Source organism: Micropterus dolomieu, linkage group LG18 (genome assembly GCF_021292245.1).
Source record: "Micropterus dolomieu isolate WLL.071019.BEF.003 ecotype Adirondacks linkage group LG18, ASM2129224v1, whole genome shotgun sequence".
Taxonomy (NCBI): domain Eukaryota; kingdom Metazoa; phylum Chordata; class Actinopteri; order Centrarchiformes; family Centrarchidae; genus Micropterus; species Micropterus dolomieu.
In genome coordinates, this window is record NC_060167.1 from 32,036,333 (window position 1) to 32,055,776 (window position 19,444).

The 19,444-nt window shown below is 41.0% G+C and overlaps 3 protein-coding genes across 5 annotated transcripts; 1 reads left to right on the top strand and 2 right to left on the bottom strand.

The window, feature by feature from the left end:
• Nucleotides 1-3,217: 3,217 nt before the first annotated feature.
• On the bottom strand, nucleotides 3,218-4,524 carry avpr2b.1 (arginine vasopressin receptor 2b, tandem duplicate, 1). Its single transcript, XM_046076173.1, has 2 exons — nucleotides 3,666-4,524; nucleotides 3,218-3,417 (listed from the first exon to the last, which is right to left on the bottom strand). The coding sequence occupies exons 1-2, from the start codon at nucleotides 4,522-4,524 to the stop codon at nucleotides 3,218-3,220; spliced, it is 1,059 nt and encodes a 352-aa protein (XP_045932129.1).
• A 344-nt stretch (nucleotides 4,525-4,868) lies between these two features.
• Nucleotides 4,869-14,771, bottom strand: trnt1 (tRNA nucleotidyl transferase, CCA-adding, 1). 3 transcript variants are annotated; one of them, XM_046076170.1, is made up of 8 exons: nucleotides 14,645-14,771; nucleotides 14,319-14,448; nucleotides 12,373-12,566; nucleotides 11,484-11,622; nucleotides 11,217-11,343; nucleotides 10,914-11,107; nucleotides 9,041-9,294; nucleotides 4,869-5,687 (listed from the first exon to the last, which is right to left on the bottom strand). In XM_046076170.1, the coding sequence occupies exons 2-8, from the start codon at nucleotides 14,446-14,448 to the stop codon at nucleotides 5,442-5,444; spliced, it is 1,284 nt and encodes a 427-aa protein (XP_045932126.1). In that variant the 5' UTR covers nucleotides 14,645-14,771; the 3' UTR covers nucleotides 4,869-5,441. The 3 variants fall into 3 exon arrangements, with proteins under 3 accessions (XP_045932126.1, XP_045932127.1, XP_045932128.1); XM_046076171.1 differs by having other exon boundaries at nucleotides 14,319-14,410; nucleotides 14,645-14,750; XM_046076172.1 differs by having other exon boundaries at nucleotides 14,319-14,405; nucleotides 14,645-14,737.
• Nucleotides 14,772-14,848: 77 nt separating this feature from the next.
• Nucleotides 14,849-19,217, top strand: arl6ip5a (ADP-ribosylation factor-like 6 interacting protein 5a). The gene is made up of 3 exons (XM_046076174.1): nucleotides 14,849-15,067; nucleotides 18,047-18,264; nucleotides 18,438-19,217. The coding sequence occupies exons 1-3, from the start codon at nucleotides 14,889-14,891 to the stop codon at nucleotides 18,611-18,613; spliced, it is 573 nt and encodes a 190-aa protein (XP_045932130.1). The 5' UTR covers nucleotides 14,849-14,888; the 3' UTR covers nucleotides 18,614-19,217.
• Nucleotides 19,218-19,444: the final 227 nt, after the last annotated feature.

Sequence of the window (19,444 nt, forward strand, 5' to 3'; positions counted from 1 at the left end):
AATTGTTTTCCGGGACGGAGGTCAAAAAGTTAGTCTGGAGCCCTGGCATGTGGTGGTGTGTATGTTTAACTTAGTTTTATTGTGTGGTTTGATTTGCTGTATTTAGGTGGCTGCACACCAGTGTGAGTATAGTGGTGTCAAGGCAGTTGGGTGGTCCACAGGAAACCCCCAGCATGTCTGGCATCGGTAGATGCGGAGGTGTTTTTAACCGTGTGTCTTTTATCCTTTTAGCATTTCTGGCAGCATTGGCATCTACATCTTGTTGGTCACATCCCACGGTGTTTTTCAGAATAAGAGCGTTTTGCCTGCCTGATTTTGCTGATATGTTTAGATTTTTTTTTAGTGATAAGTGCTTGCTTTTGACTTTCTACTATGATTAAGTAGGCTACGGAGTAAAATTGTCTCTTCTGTCTGTTTAAACTGTTTATTGTTGACATATGATCGGGGATCTGCACAGGGTATTTTATTTAGAAAATGGCTGCGGGTTCTCTCCAAAGAGGAGTGGAGAGACACTTCTGGGGCAAGTTCAATCTCAAAACATTTTATAGGCACAGAATTCGACCCTGGTGTGAGCACAAGCATTGATTAGAGTGGCTGCGATCAGCTTCTGCAGCAGAGGACTTTCTAACTTGGTATAAATGACTTTGTAGCAGGTGGGCCCCGTGATGAGGCTTACTATACATGTCAGTTCTTCTTACTAGCCCAATGATAACAAAGGTTTTCTTATCTTAGTCAACCAGTTACATTTTGAAAGATTTGCGACAACACAGGAGAACAATGTGAACGGCAGATAAGCAGCAGACTTTGGAGAGATTGTTTCATTTGTTCACCCCCTCACCCCATCTCCAGCCAGGAGATGTTTTTATTGTCCCCACCAACAGTGATATGAAATACCCTTGGCAGAGCACTTATTTGCAGGAAGATTTCTGGTGGATTTCTCTGTGCAGCTTGGTGAAAGCAATTGCACAGGAATGTAATATTCAGTTTGTCTGCAGTATACAGATAGAAATTCCATATACCATATTTTTCTCATGTTTATCAACAACCTCAGTCATAACTCGTCTGCAGTTATGAGACATCTGTAAATCACTGAGTCAAAACATGGCAGTTATCCTAAAATGTCTTTCTGCTTTTCTTAGCTGTCACCTGATGGTTTCCTCACATTCCAATTCTCCAAATGGAAGATGTGGAAGATATATAGTGACATACTGCAGAAAAACAGAGGCCTGGAAAAAAAACGACAAACTGAAGTATGTATGGCTCAGCCCTTTTCAAGAGTGCAAATAAATATTTTAACTTTAAACCCAAAGGGTGACTTTTATCAGCAAGACAGTTGCTGTTGGGAAGAAAGAAAACAGACATGTAAAAAATTACAACAGTTTATTTGCATTCAGAGAAAATGTCTTTGAAAAACGTAAACATTGACATTTGTCAGTGAACAGCATCTTGCTGCATAATTGAAGTCACTTAAGATTTAAGAAACACTGGCCAAACATAGACAGTGTAATGAATATTTTCACAAGTAGACAGAATAGTCATATTCAAAGGACATACATGTGAACTACTACATAATTACAGGATAAATTACCCTTACATTTGGGGGAAATGTCAAATCACACAGTAGCCTACATAGATGACTTTCTGAAAATGAGAATTATTACTCTTCATTTCACAAGACCAGCTGTTACATATACCTCTTTGACAAAAACAATTACATGCAATGGAATATAAGTATCATTTTATGCAAATTGTGTGTTCATTACATGATTCTTGTTAATAATCAAATTTTCTGTCAAAATAACCTGATCCACATTGTACTGTGGCTCCCTAATAAAATGTATTTTATTGGTTGACAGTAAAACCGCACAGTATCTGCTCTTTGCTTGGGTGAATGAAGGATCGAAAGGTAAAAGGTAACTTTGGTATTTTTCAACCTGGACCTTATTTTCCCAACAAGGATTGTTGAAAAATATTAAAGTACCTTTTAAGGGCGTGTTAGGTCAGGCATAGGGAATGGTGTCACCTGGAGGGCCCAGTAGATTTATGATGGCACAGCCTGACACCTACTGCAGGGCTTATGATAGGTCAAACATCAGTTAACATGAATATGAATGCTCGCCGACCTTTTGGCACATTTTACAGTGTAGTGATCACTACAAAAGAAAGTGTCTACAGCCCGGCTAAATACTAACATCAACATGCCAATATACACACAATGAAAATGCTAACATGCTGATGTTTAGCAGGTATAATGTTTACCATGTTAGTTAGGTGTGTCATTAGTTTGAGGTATTCTGTAAAAAACATATTGACCATATTGCACAAATTAAAGCAACATATAGTAATTGTATCTTAAAATAACAGCTTCAAAACCTTTTTGATGGTACAATGACTTATAATAGGGAGAATAGCATCTCTGTTATTGCCACTCTGGGCCTGGCATGAGCTAAAAGAGCTGAAAGAATGCAAGGCAGGTGCCGAGGTTGCCTTCTTGGTGTTTCTTTATAAATTTGACCTGATGATGCTAGAAGTTAAGGGATCACCAAAGTCATTACAAATTATCCCCTGGGGACCATAAATGTCTGAGCCGAATGTCATGCAATCCATCCAATATAAACCATAAATGTCAACCCCATGGTCAAAGTCAAGGGATCACCAAAGTCAGTAGGATACATCCCCTGGGAACCATGAATGTCTGTACAAAATGTTGTGCCATTCTATCAAGCAGATGTTGAGAGATTTCATTGGATAAGTGAAAACTTTGACCTGCTGGTATCGCTAAAAGTCAGGGGATCATCAATGTCGTTAGGACCCGGGTTCAATTCCCCACTGTGACACGTCCACCAATGTGTCCCTGAGCAAGACGCTTAACCCCTAGTTGCTCCAGAGGCACGTGACCTCTGACGTAAATACAGCAATTGTAAGCTGCTTCGGATAAAATCATCAGCTAAATTAATAAATGTAATGTAAATGTATTCATCCTATTAAGGTCTGTATAAAATTGCACGGCAAAAAAAATCTGTAGATACTTGAAAAGTATGTGAGTATGTTAATGTTTCACTATAATATCCCTATTGAGACTTGTGGTGTGTCTGGATCTCCATATATATTATAATGTGATGTTTGTCTTCCCACCTAGAGGATTTCAGTATGTTTTGCTCTCATGATGGAGCCATGGGAACCTGAGGTGAGAAAAGTGTCCAAGGTGTCAGTACTTTCATCTGCAGTCTGACAGGCTCTTGAGGCTGATGTACAGGGAGCTGACCATGGTTGCCTCCTCCTGAATGGACTCCTGCACATCGGGCTGACCCACACACATCAGTCTCTTGGGCAGCTTCCCGCTGAACAGCATGTAGATGCATGGGTTCGCACAGCTGTTCAGACTGGCCAGCAGCATCAAGATGGTGAAGGTTGCAGCTGAGAAAATGAGACAAATATTCAACTGTGGCAATTTTTCTTATATTTTGATCTGTTTTACTAGAGGAGTAATTTCTAGTTAGGGTCATCATTAGGAAATAGGGTCATTTTATGTCATTGGTTGCCTCATGATGGAGTTTATAGCCAATCGTTCTTCTAATTTAACAGCTGATAATGTGCAGTAATGACAAACAGATTTGGAATGCCATTTTCTTAATATTGTGAGATCCCAAACTCTGTTATCTTACTCTGAGTGGGCGCCTCGGTGTCCCAGACAGACCAAAGCTGGACGGTGAAGAAAGGCGCCCAGCAGATGATGTAAACAAGCACGATGACCACGGTCATCTTCACCGTCTTCACCCTCGCCTTGGACACCCCCGCCACGCTGCTGGCTCTTGAGGACAGTGGCTTACTGGCCGCCTCTCCGACGTGTTGCGTCTTCATGTGAAAGTTAATGTGCACGGTGCGGCAGATGCGCACTTGGCACACAATCACCGTGAGTACGGGCAGGACAAATATCACCAGAGTCGTCCAGGTCACGTAGGCTCTCAGTCCCCACGGCTTGATGAACTGCGCCCAGCAGTCGTGCACACCGGGAGCGACCTCGACCCGAGAGAAGATAAAGATCTGCGGGAGGCTGCCGATGAGAGCGACGCACCAGGCGGCGCACACCGGACCGTTCCAGCGCGCCCTGCGCCTCCGGAACGTCACCATGGGTTTGCAGACGGCTTGATATCGGTCTATCGTCATGACTACTATCATATAAGTGGAGGCAAACATCCCGACCACCTGCAGGTACTTCACTACGCGACACAATACATCTGGACCGAGGAATCTGTCAGTGATGTCCCACATGAGTTGGGGACACACTTGGAAGAATGTGACCACCAGGTCGGCGACGCACAGATGGAAAACGAAGACGCGCATCCTAGAGAGCTGTTTCCTCCGCTTGCACAGCACCAACAGGAGCCCGAAGTTTAGGATTCCTGAAGTGAAGAAGATGATGGACAGGAGACTTATTTCCACTTTAGCCAAGTTCTCATCTCGCGGCTCATCCCCCTCCAAAGTGATGTTACTGTTACTGAGATTTACACTGAACCAAGCCATGCTTTCACCCTAAATACAGAAATGAGTAGCTGAACACGTCATAAAAGCATTCCAGGTGACGCAAGCCTTAGCTGATGCATTTACTAAAATACACAAAAAATATGTAAGGCAACCTGGAGTTAGACCAGTTCCATCACAAGGTAATTCCCTGAAAGAAATCGCTGTGGGAGTTTAGAGGGTGAATTTCCAGTAAGCAACAAGTGTTGAGAGTCTGCAGGTGGAAGCTGATGCGTTAGTACAGGAGAGGGAGAGGGCTTTATATCGCATCTCTGCAAGAGGGAGGAGCAACCTGTGTGGTAAATTAAAATATGTATCTTTGTTTTAGGCAGTGCATGCACACAAACTAAAGAATCACCATGTCTTTTTAATAAAATGTACACAAACAAACCATTTTCTTTACTGAAAACATAGCAAAGAAATACAAAACTGCAGTTAAACTGAAGAAAAATAAAAAACTAAACTAAGCTTCTGCTTTCCAATATAGTTTTAACAATGAAAATAACTATTTTCTATAGTTAATGACCCAACACTTTATTTCATTTTTCATCACAGATCCCTGCCTACATGTTTCATCTGCCTTCATCACACCAGTTGAACTAGTGACAGCCAAGGAAGATTTAAATGAGGAATTTTCATTAACAGCAGTTCTGTAAAAACACCTGTGATGAAATCAGCTGCCATTGTCCAGTGCACATGTTTTCACATGGTGGCAGCTCTGATGCTGAGAGCATATTGTTTGTGATCTTGTCAAATTTCCGGCTCTGGGGTAATTTATAATGAAATTGCATTCATGCATGTCTAAATTCTTGTAGTGTCCTTTATCAAACATGCATCCGTCTGCTCAATTAATACCTGTCAGCACAATTACAGTGTCATGTGTGATTGACACACAAAAACACCTCTGCTTTTCTATTCTTTCAAGGCTTTATGTAACTGAGGAGTTCATCTTTGTCCATCTGATAACGACTTTTCTTCCAGATGTCACGGAGCTTCTGTAAGGCGGCACCTATCTCCTTGCCTGACGTGACGCCCACCCGCCTCAGATCGTGACCGCTGACGGGGAAGCGTGGGACGGACCATCTGCAGAGCTCTGTCAGCAGCTTCTTCTCACCTTGATACTTCAAAAGCTCACACACTTTACTTTGAGAATCCAGCTCCCGACTCTGAAAAGGCACAGAATGCGTGTGAATTTAAGCCCCAGAAAAAGTTTTTTTTTTCTGTAACATACAAATAATTAAATGTGAAGTTAGGAAAAAAACATCTATTTAGAGTTTAACTTTTGGCTACAAATATCAACACTAATCTGCTTCATCAGGACTGTGTGGGTGTGGTTTGATCAACTTTGACTGACAGCAGTTGACTACATAAGCAAACAACCCCATTACTGTCATCACAAGTATTCCTAATCAATCAGGATATTTGGTGTCAAAAATTCGTGACATCACATTTTTCCAACTGAGCCGGCCCAATTTAGACCAGTAGAAAGAGCACAGGAAAGAAAACACCACCTGTGTGTTCATGAACAGTGTGTAGAGACAATATCACCTAAGCTTTGAGAAAATTGTGAGAAAAGGCCTTTGAAACATTCTAGTTATTCTGCAGTGTAGTGTTGGGATTCGATACAGACGTTTTAAAGCTAAACCCAATTTTGAATGAGGTTTTCACATCTGATTCCTTTGGAAACTCTTTTTAATCCATTTATGTTGAACTTTTAAACATAAATTTCTGTTTTCTTACTGTTTTGAGAAAGGTTCAAGTACTAAACTAAGAAGTAAAACTCACGTTATAGGGTAACTTTGGTATTTTTCAACCAGGACCCAATCTTCCCATCTTTTTGTGGCTAGCACGCTAAACACAGTAGTTCAGTTCATCTGGTGAGGACCGAGGAAAAACAATTATACATTGTTAATTAGTTCTGGTTCAGTTTCTGTTCAAAGTGACTTTTTACAAACAAACCAAGACGAGTAAATATATGAAGTGATACAGAAGGGCAGGTGACTTGTCGACTGGATAGTTTTGGCGATTGTCATCCTGCATCATCAGCGCATCCACGTGGGGAAATCAAATTCTGGTGACTGACGAGACTTTATGCTGCACTTGCTGCTTCTGATGCATATATTTCTGTTATTTGGTGTCACAAAGAGCTCATGAAGAAATAAGTATCAAGCATTATTAGACAGCAAATCGACTGCATGTGATGAATGAGGTACAGACAGTACGACAAGGAGGCATCTTGTACAGTAATGACTCGGGGCTTATTACTGTGGAATTGATGTCATACACTTTTTAAACTGACTTAATGAACTGACACGGAGTATAAGCACGAATTTTTAATAGCTTTTGATCTATTAATCTCACAAATTACTCACTGGAACACCAATTCCAAAAAACTGTATCATATATAAGACCTGTGGGAAAATAATGGAGGAACAACAGGCTGGTCTGAACCAGCTGTACCTGACCAGGCTGACTGAGAAAGCAGACATGGTCTGCATGGATACATCCCATCCATTTTCAGTGGCGTTCCAGCTACTCCCTTCTGTTAAGAGGTATAGATACTTTATAGATTACCAACCCAAAAAAACTAATTTATACCCATATAACTCAATAAATTCTTATTATTATTTTTGTTTTGTTTATCTGATGTAGGTTTTTGTTTTTTTTAAATTGGCCTTTATGTTTTGTGCTGTACTACATTTGGCTCTCAAAGCACATTCAAGTTTTCGAAGTTACTCTAGATTATCAGGGAAAAAGCCACACTGATGTGCATACCAAATGATTTGCATGAGTATATACACATGAAAACGTAAATTATAAGATCTCTTCTAAATCACATATCTGTTATGCTAAACTCCTGTGGCTGGTTCATTTGCATCACAAGCGAACAAACTTTTCAAGCCCGGTTGTTTGGGCCACAGCAGAGTTTGATTGACCGGGCCAAACGATCCACACCAACATTTTAACCAAAACAAACAAGTTAGGTGTGAAAGCACCACTGATGGAGACAACTATTTTTGAAATAGGTCTAGTACTGAGGGAGAGCGCTGCAGCTGGTAGAAGCTGAAACGGGGTGCAACATAATCATTCCACGTAATTGCGCACCGTCAAAGTATGCCGACTTCAGTGCTTATCATTTTGCCTCTGCCAGGCTCAGATTGTTATTACCGGATTCCAGTAGTGATTTTTCCTCTCTGGTTTACCGCTGCTTCAATTGGTTAGTGTTGTGTTATTGTGTTGGTATTGGTGTTGGTGTTGGTGTTTATGACCCTTTAAAAAAAATCAAAGTCACACAACAATGCAAACAAAAGAGATTGAGGCAGCGGTAGACCAGCAACTCCTGTGGTCTGCGCACTAAAATGACTGAATAGAGTGATTTAGCAGCGGTTTCTGCCTAAACAAAAAGGATCTTACTCTTAAAAAACCCCCCAAAAAAACAAACAAACAAAAAAAAAGGTCCATCTCTGTAGGGATCCTTTCCATAATTTTGTCAGACACTGAACAATCTCAGCCTGTCAGTGGCAAAAACTTTAGCACTTTAGTTTATGGAATTGCCCTGCAGGACTTGCGCTATAGCCTGGTTTTGATCTGCTGGTTGCAGCGCTCTCACTCATCCTGTACCAATTTCAAAAAATTTTGTCCCAGTTAGTTACTTTATTTAATGGGAAAATAGTGTCCAGGCTGAACAATACTGCAGTTATGATTTAAAGTTTAGCCAGAAATGACCACCAGAATGTTCTGTAATTGCTTGTTGGTAGAAATGAAAGAGAAGAGATTCATTAAACTCAGACCTGAACAAATCCAAGTATTTTACACAGATCCATTTTGGTTTGGCTATCAGAACTAACAGATGGGTGGGAACATGTTGCATTCAGATAAGAGCTATGGTTGCAGATGGACCACTGTCCAGCAATGTCAAGGAAATGAGTTAAAGGGTGTGAATTTTTTTTAGATTAATCAATCAATAATCGCTTTTTATCAGGGGGATATGGTGATCAAATTTTCCCAGAGCCCAAAGAGATGTCTGTAAATTGCTTTTTGTGTGTGAACATATTGTGTCAGTTCTATCATAGAAAACTAAGAAAACAAGCAACCAGTGATGTTTTGCTTAAAATTGGCAAAAAGCATTAATTGATCATTAAAATATTTGCTGATTAATCTTCTGTTGATTGACAAATCGTTTCAGATCTAATTCAAAGCATATCTTATGAACTTCATCTAGCAGCCAGGAATGCACTCAACACTGAAAGCTTGCAGGTACTTTGGATTTGCGAGTTCGTGTCTCACTGCATTACAGGTGCCTGATCATTCAGCTCCACATTAAGTTATCACAGGTGATCACAGGCTACTTTCACGTGACATGCTGATGGTCATATCCACTCTGAATTCTGGCTAAAATCAATGACCAAATTGTTCTGGTAAGCGTCCCGCTATAAATTTAAATAAACCTTTAAATATTATAAAACACACAAACTATTGACACTGTTTCTACAGCCTAAGTGGAGGATCTGAATCTTACGTCAATGATAAAGTCAGTGAAGGGTTTCAGGCTGTCCGGCTCGTCTTCGCTCTTACGGAGCTCCCTTCTGTGTTTGACCAGGAACAGGGCCAGATTCTTCTCCTCCCTAGACACCTTCAGTCGGATATCCATCTTTTCCACCTCCTCCGGGCAGTGGAAGAGAGCAGCCAGGATGGTCATGGGTTTGGGAGAGTGGTCTTTGGCGTTTTGCCACACTCGCTTCATCTCCTCAACATTGCCATCTGGAGGTAAACCTAAGGAGGAGCAGGGACAAGAGGGATGAGCACAACTGACAACAGCTACACAAACTAAACAAGATAAAGACCAAAAAACTTGGTTACATTTGCAATCCATTTTATTGGGATCCTGTTGATATCATGCCTGAAGTATTGGTATCCTTCTTCTGTGGTTACTAAATAACCTGAGAAGAGATAAATAGTCAAGAGGCATTGAAGCATCTCTGTCTAGTGCTGACTATTACCAGAGATCACAATACCACAGAGGTCAAGAAGCATTTAATCCACTCCATCTTAGGGATGGAAAGTTGAATCTTTCACCACTTAGAAACTCCACATTGTCAGATTCTTGAGAACTGTTGAGCTTCGACACTATTGATCCCCCTTACGCCTGTACTGTTCAAACAATGACAAAGCAGCAGGGCGCATGTTCTCTCAGACCATTTTCAAAAGGCATCTGAGACACGACAAAAAAAAAAATTATGTTCTAACAAGTGAGCGCATTTTCTTGTAACCAAACTGGGCTACATGGGCAAAAAGCAATCCAAGCAAAACACTTCTTTCTGATGTTAAGTAAACACATGATATAGAGTATATTTCCATGGTGTATTAGTCAGGGTCATGCTGCAGCTAGTTGCATCTCTAGACATCTTTTCTTTGCCGTCATGTGATTTAATTCATGCTGCTTCCTATACATGCAGCATTTTATGTTGTTAGTATTTCAAATTTTTCTTAAGTGTTAAACTGAGCTTGAATATTTCAACTAATTATATTAAACACTATTCCCCCCAGCTGCCAGTTTATCAAAAAGGGATCTATACAGAAAGCACTTGAAAGCAGAACTATGATCAGAATTAGAATAGTTCGACACTTAGTTGGGGAGTATATTGATACCACTCTGACGTCTTGTCTGTTAAGCATGAAGCTAGAGCCAGCGGGTGGTTAGCTTAGCGGGGGGACACAGCCAGCCTGGCTCTGTCCAACGTAAAAAAAAATATATAAAATCCATCTATCAGCTCACTACTTGGCATATTGTTTAATCCATATACAAACTGAAATATAAAATTGTCAGTTTGCAATTATGCTGTAACATTTCCTAAACTTTGAACAGAGGCAGGCTTGCAGTTTCCAACTCCAGTTGTCTCCAGTTTCATTTTTAGCTTCCCTATAAGATATCAGTATTCTTATCCATCTCTCAGCAAGAGTCGTTTCCCGAAAATTTAAAACGACTCATATAAAAAGGCATTCTCTGCTTGAAGCCAAGTAATGATAAGTGATGTCATAACTGTCATCATGTCATGAACTGTTTCTTTAAGTTCATGTTTTTGTTATGTGTCCTGGTGGCCTTTTTACAAGGCTGACCGTGTAAACACAATGCCCGTGGTTCAAATCTGGACGGTGACCTTCGTTGCGCGTTATCCTTCCTCTCCTTCCCCCTCAGATGTCAGGAAAAGTTACTTTAAAAAAAGTTTGTCTATTCCATATTACAAAAAGTATACATGTCAATTACATTTTAGTAATAAAACAATTAAAGCTGAGTGTGGCACATACTGTTTTTTGTTGTTTAGGTACCTACCATAACCAGCCCCTTTTTTCAGAAATCACATGTAAAATCTTTCCCTTTCCTCCCCTCTCACCCATGTACTGGGCCAGTTCCAGACTGTACATCAGCTCCAGTAGATGAGCAGCGTGGTCACCAACAACAAGCTTCTTTAGTTCCACCCAGATCCGTTCTCCTGATATAGCTCCAAGTCCACGACCGTTTTCCCTAATCGCAGCCAGCGTCTCAGGCTCGTGGTCATCAGGCTCCAGTGCCACCCTGCCGTAGAACCTGGAGTGACATGAGCTGGTTGAGGTCAAAGCGCTTATGTCAAACAAATATAAACAGTGATTTTCTTCTTTCACTTAAACTAAGCTGAAAGAGAAATGAGGCAGCACACCTGAAATAGCGCAATATCCTCAGGTAGTCCTCTTGGATTCTTTGTTCAGCACTGCCTACAAACCTAACTTTACGGTTCTGCAGGTCTTCGTATCCTTTGAAATAATCATATAATGTGCCATCAAGTCCTGTGAGGGGGAAAACGTCACCAAAATACGGTAAAGAATTTAGTGATACCACATGCTGGGCATCTCCACAACACAATACAAGAAATATACATTTCGAGTTCATTTAATTCAGTGGAGGAAAAAACTAATACCACTAATACCTAAAAACATGGAATTGATGGTGAGGTCTCTCCGCTCAGCGTCTTTCTGCCAGTCAGTGGTGAATTCCACCTCCGCATGACGTCCATCTGTCTGGACATCCACTCGCAACGTGGTCACCTCAAAGTTCTCATTGTGTAGCTATGAAAGGCGACAAATAAATAAAAAGACAGATAACTAGAGGCACAGCAAAGACTGCGCTCAAGCTGCTGTGAATCCAAGTGTCCTGTACATTAACCCTGATTCTTCGGTCAATGTCCCTTTCCACTCACCACTAGGGTGGTTGTGTTTCAGTCGGTACATGGTAAAACCACCTTATGCCATTAGAAATTAAATTTGCAGCATTTCTGTATTTATCCAACCTTTTGGAGCCATATGGTGGAAGCCACAATCACTCCTCATTAGGTGCAACTTATTTACATATTCCAGGAATAAAGAAATCAATCAGATGCAAAGCTTCCTGTTTCTGGGCTGCTGATCTGTGGAAGGTTCTCCAACAATCCATCAGGATGGCTAATCCATCCATCAAGACAGATTGATTCCATGTGGAAGAAGAAAATGACCCATGCAGTACTATAGCCTGTGGATATACACTTTGAAGTTTATGTGTTCGAATGACTGTGGTCATGTATTTACTAAATATCTGCACATTTTTAAATGTCGGTTTACTCTGTGAGCAGTAGTAAGTAGTAGTAAAAAGCAGAGTGAACTAGTTTTTCATGATTACCTTACATTAGTATCGCTGAAGATTGAATGAGTAGCTATTCTTCTGCAAAAAGTAAAAGCACCTAGCAGATGGTTAAAGGAGTCTTCGAAGCATCTTTCCTAACAATGATTAGTGAAAGCAGGGTACAGCCACATCCTGCCCTCTCAAATAGGTCAGCCTCTTACTCTTGCTGTAATAGTCCCATGCTTCTCTCCTTTATTGTTGATCATCCTGATCCCAGCACTTTGGAACATGTGCTTCATCTCCTCTGGAGTGGCTGTGGTGGCAAAGTCCACATCTTCAGGCTGCTTCCCAGACAGCAGGTCTCGTACTGCACCTCCAGCTATCCTCAGCTCATACCGGTGCTTCTGAAACACCTCTGGAAAGAACAAATGGACACTCATGAGTTGGGCAACTTTTCAGAGGACGTGTGTCTGGAGTATTTTTGACTCTGTCTATAGGTGTTTTACTCAAACCATAAGATTGTTACTGCCCCCAAAGCTGCTTTGGAACTGTGTTTTAGGTTAATAATGAGTGTGAAGTGGTAGTTACACTAGCAACCCCAAAATTATCCAAGCTTGAATGTGGTTAGCTCACTTGGTAGAGCGCCCGCTCAATGCACAAGGCTAAGGCCCCATCCACACACAAAAAAACCCAAACTCTATTTTTAAACAATAACTGAGTTTTTTGGGGGCGCAAGAATAAAGTAATGCAGACGAAGAATTACACCAGATTTCTTTTTGCATGGACCAATAACGAGCTGGGACTGTTACTGAATATAACACGGGGGTTTAAAGCGACTGCGGAAAAGAGAAAACTAACGGAAACAGATTGGGAGTCGTCGCAAAGTAAACGGCCACATGCACAGAACAAGTGTAAGTGTTATTTGCACAGAATATTTTAATAAAAATACCCTGTCAAAAACTCTGTCAGTAGCACCGTGTTTCTGCTTCGCATGACTTATAAGACCCAATCAGGAGAGCCAAGCGTGAGCGTCTGCATCATCGTTTCTAAATTCCTCCCTTTTTACCCATCCGCTAAAATGCTACCCGGAGTTTTAAAACTAAAAACGGGGTCAGCAGCGTTTTCAAACTTTTCCGTTATAAAACAAAAAAGGAGTAGTGTGGATGGGGCCTGAGTCCTCACTGCAGTGGCCAGGGTCTCAAGTTCAGCCTGTGGCCCTTTGCTGCGTGTCGCCTACTATCCCCCTCCCGTTTCCTACCACTATCCACGGTCATGTCTCTCAAAATAAAGGCAAACATCTTTAAAAGACAAATATCATCCAGGCTTGTGGAGGCATCCACCAATTTATCAAATGGAGACCAGTTTATTAGTCATGGCAATTACTGAGCCTGTAAATGTTTTATGTGGCTCTGAAGGAGCTTTGTCAACACTGGGAAATGATCGCCGATGACGGTTATCTTGGCTTGGGTTAAACATGTGGTAAAGCCTGCATTTCAGACTGAAGGTGTAGAGTGTGAAATAAATATTTACCTGACAAAGATGGTCTGAAAACTGATTACATTTTTTCCATTATGGGAAATGTAGTGGAATCTTTTTGCCTCTGTTGCATCAATTTTGACTGTTAATTTTTAATCTGCCTCTGTCCCAGTACCCCAACTTTATGTGCAAACCTAAGTCTCTGGCTCTTTAACAGCTCAAAATAGCAAGTTGGTAGAGCTCCACCTAAACAAACACAATATTCACAAGGGAATTCTCTTTTTCAGAACTATAAAGGACTAAACAGCTTTAGGGTATGCCTGTAGATTTGGGGACATGGATTTCATTGAGACTGGCCAATACTGGATTTTTGAGGTAATTCAAGATTTGTAGTGAGTGGGACATTTTACAGTTATAAAAAATAAACATGTCAGCGTGACAGCGAGAACAGTGTTTCTAAAAGATCTCAAACATGTTCGCAATATGTTTTATTTTTAAATAATCAAAGTAAGATGTGAAAAATCAGGTCAAGCGGCACATCCATTTTATCTGCCCTGCTTTCGATTGCTCTCTCATTTCTAAAAACACCTCCCGCTAACTACCTTTACTGACCGATGTGTGTACAAGGCAAGATAAGCAGGAGATGTAAGTGAGGACACCCGGCAGGTGTCTGGCCGCAGCTGCGTCTCACCTGCTAGTCCAGTAAGTCCGTCATTGAACAGAGCCTGGAACTCACTGGTCTTCAGCTTCATTGTGAAGAGACTCCTCCAATAGAAACCTGTTCTACAAATCAGTCGAGGACTCAGTATTCTGCTCCACATCTGTACAAACAACAAAAACGTGGTAATGTGCTTCTGTTTGTCCGCGTGTGAGCTTTAACCGGGCTAGCTAACTTTACATTTCACTGTAATCATGCTTGCGAGTTTTAGCCGCCCGCGTGCACTTGTTCTGCACTGCCCGCGCTTGAGCAACATCGACTTACCAAAACATTGCAAATATAACAGAGATATAACTGACCTGCAACCCGAAACAGAAGACTTTATGGACATTTAACGTAGCTGTCACTTCATGATCTCCTTCTCTGTCAAGAAGCGTTGCAGGAAGTGTTTCGATAACGTGCGGTTACTGACCAATAGTGTGAGATGTCGTCAGGCTCACGAGGCGGGGTTTAAGAGCGCGGCTTCTCGCGAGACAGTAGTTCGTGGTTTTCCGGCTCTTTCTGTGGTGGCAGTGACAGATTAGTGAGGTGAGCTGGAGGCAAATGGCTAAAGTAGAGCTGGCACCGTTCAGACGGTGGGACGACTTCTTCCCCGGCTCGGAGAGATTCGCTAAACCAGATGTGAAAGATCTGGCGAAATGGAACAACAGAGTTGTCAGCAACCTGCTTTATTATCAGACAAATTATTTTGCTTTGGCCATCGTTGTTTTCCTCTTTGTCGGGTAAGTTACATTTGGTAACTTAGGACATAAATACAGTAACGTTACTTTTCAAGCTGTTCGTCACCTTGCTTGGTGTAACGTTAACTTTTAGTTTTCGTCACCGTTGCCCTGTTTGTGTCAACTGGGATGTAGACTACTTAAAAGGGATTTAAAATGAGCGTAAGGTTACCGTACAGACAGGATGTAACTGCTTATGTGGTGACGAGTTGGAAGGAGTCCTAAAAGAATAACAAGATATTGTGCCAGCTATCATGTCTTTCTCAACATGGAAACCAAAGTCAACACATTTTTATCCAGTTTGTGCCCCTCACGTAGCAATATAAAATCTGAGACCCTTTCATTGGATATTTACATATAAGTCTAAAAAAAAAAAAAGTAAATATGATGACACGAGGCCCCCATGATGTAGGCTACTCTTGTGCCCTGTTGTAAACAAACCATTGCCCTAAGATACAAGCTCATACTGAGCTGAACTCCATACAAGTAGACCAGGGAACAAGAGGTTAAATCTCTCATCTCGGGAATATCTTGGCTTTCGTTGGCACTTTGTTTCAACTAAAGCCCAGCTTACTAAAAATAGTGATGCCCTGTCATGGTCTGTCCACTGAGCAGTATGATGACATTGTTGCCATGAAGGCCTAGTCAGCTGTTGCCCTGCAGATAGCACAGTTGTGACAAAACAGCAGCTTAATCAGCTGCCTCTGTACCCCTGATTAGGGAGATAATCCCATATTGGTTGATTTGTCAATGAGTTCCTCCTCAGTTATGACCTTAAACCAACAAGGCTGACACATTCAGTTGACTTTTTTCATTAAACCACGTGATGTTATTTTTAGCCTCGTTCGAAACAGTTAAATCCATGTGCTTTTTGCATAGACCTCATTTGCATTGCCAAAAGTGTGTATAATCTCAAAAAAAAGTAGCCTCTGTGTTCAACACTTTACCATGAAGTGGGTGAGGAAGCTCATTTTGTTATGGTACATTTTCATCAATCCACACAAAGTCCATACTTAGACAGCCATCATGGTCATAGGCTTATCATTACCCATGTAACACAGCAATATTATCATATTTTTGTCCACAACCCACATATATTCACTTAACTGTTATAGAGTAGCAAACAAACCAGGAAACAGTCCCATTCGAGTGTTTGCTGAACACACATTTGCTGAAATCAAGAAATTTTCTTTAAAAAAGGACTCAAAGCGATTAATAAATTATTAAAATAGTTGGCAGTTAATTTAATAGTGGACAGATAATGGATTAATTGACTAATCGTTGCAGCTCTACTGAACCTAGAATGATTCCGGGTCTCATACAGTTCTTCTTAACACAATGATTACATAGAAAGCATACTTTCAGACCGGTTATCCCAGCTGCAGGCACTGAGTATCACCTGCTGCTCAAAATAGTCTAAAGGTGTTTGTCAGTCGTTGAATCATTGCTGTGTTGGCACAATGTGTGCGTAATACGCAGAGGGCCAGAACAGAACTCTACAATCAGTATGAAGTCACATACAAAGCAACATACCAGGTTAGTCACCTGCTGCATGTGCCATAGAAATGGAGGCAGAGAAAGTCAGAAGTGCAGCTGTGAGGTGTAGAAGTAGAGCATGGAAGGTGAGAAATTCATTGAAGAAGCGACAGTTGCACAACTTTGTTACATTAGACGACGTGAGAGGTTCCATCAGACTGAAACACTGAACATGTTAACAGTACGACAGTATGACTTTTAACAGTTGGCCGGTTCTTACTGTTCCTTTTGTGTCTGGCTCAGTGCATATCTTGGTCGCCATCCTTAAAAATAGAAGTTAATGGATCATTACCAACACAAATGTTCATGCATATTATGTGTTTATTTAATAAAATGTTTTATATATTAGTCAGTATATTGTTATTGCATTTTTGAAACTCTCAAATATCAACATCAGGAACAACCTGCTATTTGCCAGGTTCTAATATGAGGCAACCTTTGAATATTTAAAAAAAAAATATAAACTCAGTAATTCTACTGCCAAATACATAAAAGGTACACTGTTTCCTATTTAGCCCTTTACCTTCAAAGCACATTGTATCTTTTTTCATGCTACATTTTGATCACATACACCTTCATCGAGCCTTGTTTTCGTTAAACTCTTCTCAGCTTTGTGAGACCTGTTATAAAAGATCACCAGTGTGTGTAAAGCCAAATACCTCAAACTGAAACTGAGTTAAGTTGAACGTGTTTTGTGAGACAGGCCCTTGGTCACACACATTGAGGACATCACTGTAGTCATTCCAAGGCTGGACTTGTCACACAAAGCTTTTCTATGCTCTAAATTATTGATTTTTGTTGTTGTTGTTTTTTAGGGCCGCATCTTCCCTATTTTTTCGCAATTAACTGAATCATTTGGTTTATAAACTGTCAGAAAATAGTGAAAAATTGCCCACAGCCTGAGGTGGCATCTTTGAATTCCTTGTTTTAACATGTCACATATCACTAACAAAAGCAGCAAATCCTTACAGTATGTTGGACAAGACGGAACAAGAGATTGAAGTTTTGAAACGATTAATCGATAATCACAATAGATACAGATTGATTTCTGAATGACCTACAGAGTAACCGTTGTTTTTTTCCCTTTTATATATAACGTTAATGAACACGAACCAACATTTAGCAAACTTTTTTGTTTTGTTTGTGTGAAGTATTCTCAAAATTAGTGTTGTTATTTCTTAAAAATGCATCCAAATAATGGAGAAAACAAATAATTTCAAATGTACATAATGTTATTAACATCTGTGGTCCTATTTCTATCCTATTTTCTTTTATAAAACAGCTGGTGATACTAATAGGGGTCATTTTGTTGTCATGTTGTACAAACAACAACTAACCACTTGGTGGAGCCAGTGACCACGCACTAGGCCCCTGCCTGTGCTCCAGCGGCATCAGAGCAGTTTGACTGACCCCTCTGTTCCCACGTCTTGTGTCGCTGCCCTGCAGGTTCCTGAACCCTGTGGGGATGTTCACAGCCATGGCCGTGGTGTCGGCCATCTTCCTGGGTGCAGTGTGGGCCGGAGAGAACGGCGCCGTCATCAACAACTTCAAGAGGCAGAATCCCACGGCGTTTGTGATCGCGGTCATGGTGGCCAGCTACCTCGTGATCTCCATGCTGGGAAGCGTCATGGTGTTCATGTCTGCAATCACTCTACCTCTGGCTTGTAAGTTCAAGATGATAATGTTGCACAATGACATTTATGGCACCGTGAAGAGAATTTGGATCTGCAACATCATTTCTGCAGCATCATTATACTTTGACTTGAACAAAAGTTTATAGGTTTGTTTTTGCCAAACATTTAAAACAGTAACAGTCACTTGCCCATCTGCTTTTCAGTGATATTTGCACACGCTTCATTTCGCCTCCGCAACATGAAAAATAAACTGGAGTACAAGATCGAAGGAGCGGGACTGAAGAGGTCACTCATGAGCATTTTGCTGGAAGCCCTGGGTCAGCAAGAGGAGAACTTTCAAAAGATCCAGAGCTTTCTGGAGGGAAAACTGAAGGAATAATTGGCCCTGGAAAGAAGCGCACACACATGCACATGTGTTCTTTTTTTTTTTTGGGCCAAAGAGCCTGAAATTCTGAATCTCCGTCTAAACCTCTGAAAGTATGTTTCACATGCAGTGTGTTTTAAAAGAAAGCTTATAATCTCAAGGGCTTTACCTTAACCTCAATGTATATGTCACTCCACCCTGAACTTGCCAGGGCACTTTTAGAGTGATAGGGGCATCTCAGTGCTTCCTCACATCTCTGCTATGCAATGTTTCAGTGTTCAAGTGCAGCACAGAAGAAGACTCTTTCCTAGGTATGAAATCTGCGTTTGATCAGTCTCAGAAACGACTGTCAGTCCTGCCAGTTTACGCTCAACCAAAAACTGTGAAAGCAGTGCAAAGTGTTGTTTTGTAACAGAGAATAAACTGTGAACACCCAACATACATAACAGCCAAGCTATTCTAAAAACAGGATTGTTGCAAGTTTCTGAATGTCTCCTCAAAAAATGTTATGTATGCATTTGAATGGAAACTTATGGTCATGCAAATAAAGAGAGCCAGACAAAAGAGAAAGCGCTGCTTTGTCTTGAGCTATGAAATAAATGTGTCTGTGAACCCAAAAGTCCGACCACTGTGTCAATATTTAAAACGAAGACTTCAAAGGAGGGTGAGGTCTTAACCCATGCCCATCAGTATTCCTCCTGCCCCTCGGACTGTTTAATCTTGACAATGTCCCCTGGGTGATTGATTAGCCAACCTTGCTTTCCTCTCCACTTACCCAAATGCTAATCAATGGGCTGCAGTAGATTATAGTGCAGAGAGTTGAGCGCTGCACAGTGACAGAGTGGA

What these genes read in the sequence shown, in the direction of transcription:
- avpr2b.1 (XM_046076173.1), bottom strand. Translation starts at nt 4,524, where the DNA reads ATGGCTTGGTTCAGTGTAAATCTCAGTAACAGTAACATCACTTTGGAG. An exon ending in CACCGAGGCGCCCACTCAGA is followed by an intron (nt 3,418 to 3,665) that starts GTAAGATAACAG and finishes TCATTTTCTCAG; the next exon opens with CTGCAACCTTCACCATCTTG.
- trnt1 (XM_046076170.1), bottom strand. Translation starts at nt 14,448, where the DNA reads ATGTGGAGCAGAATACTGAGTCCTCGACTGATTTGTAGAACAGGTTTC. An exon ending in CGGACTTACTGGACTAGCAG is followed by an intron (nt 12,567 to 14,318) that starts GTGAGACGCAGC and finishes TGTTCTTTCCAG; the next exon opens with AGGTGTTTCAGAAGCACCGG. An exon ending in CATCAATTCCATGTTTTTAG is followed by an intron (nt 11,344 to 11,483) that starts GTATTAGTGGTA and finishes TCCCCCTCACAG; the next exon opens with GACTTGATGGCACATTATAT.
- arl6ip5a (XM_046076174.1), top strand. Translation starts at nt 14,889, where the DNA reads ATGGCTAAAGTAGAGCTGGCACCGTTCAGACGGTGGGACGACTTCTTC. An exon ending in GTTGTTTTCCTCTTTGTCGG is followed by an intron (nt 15,068 to 18,046) that starts GTAAGTTACATT and finishes GCTGCCCTGCAG; the next exon opens with GTTCCTGAACCCTGTGGGGA. An exon ending in AATCACTCTACCTCTGGCTT is followed by an intron (nt 18,265 to 18,437) that starts GTAAGTTCAAGA and finishes TCTGCTTTTCAG; the next exon opens with TGATATTTGCACACGCTTCA.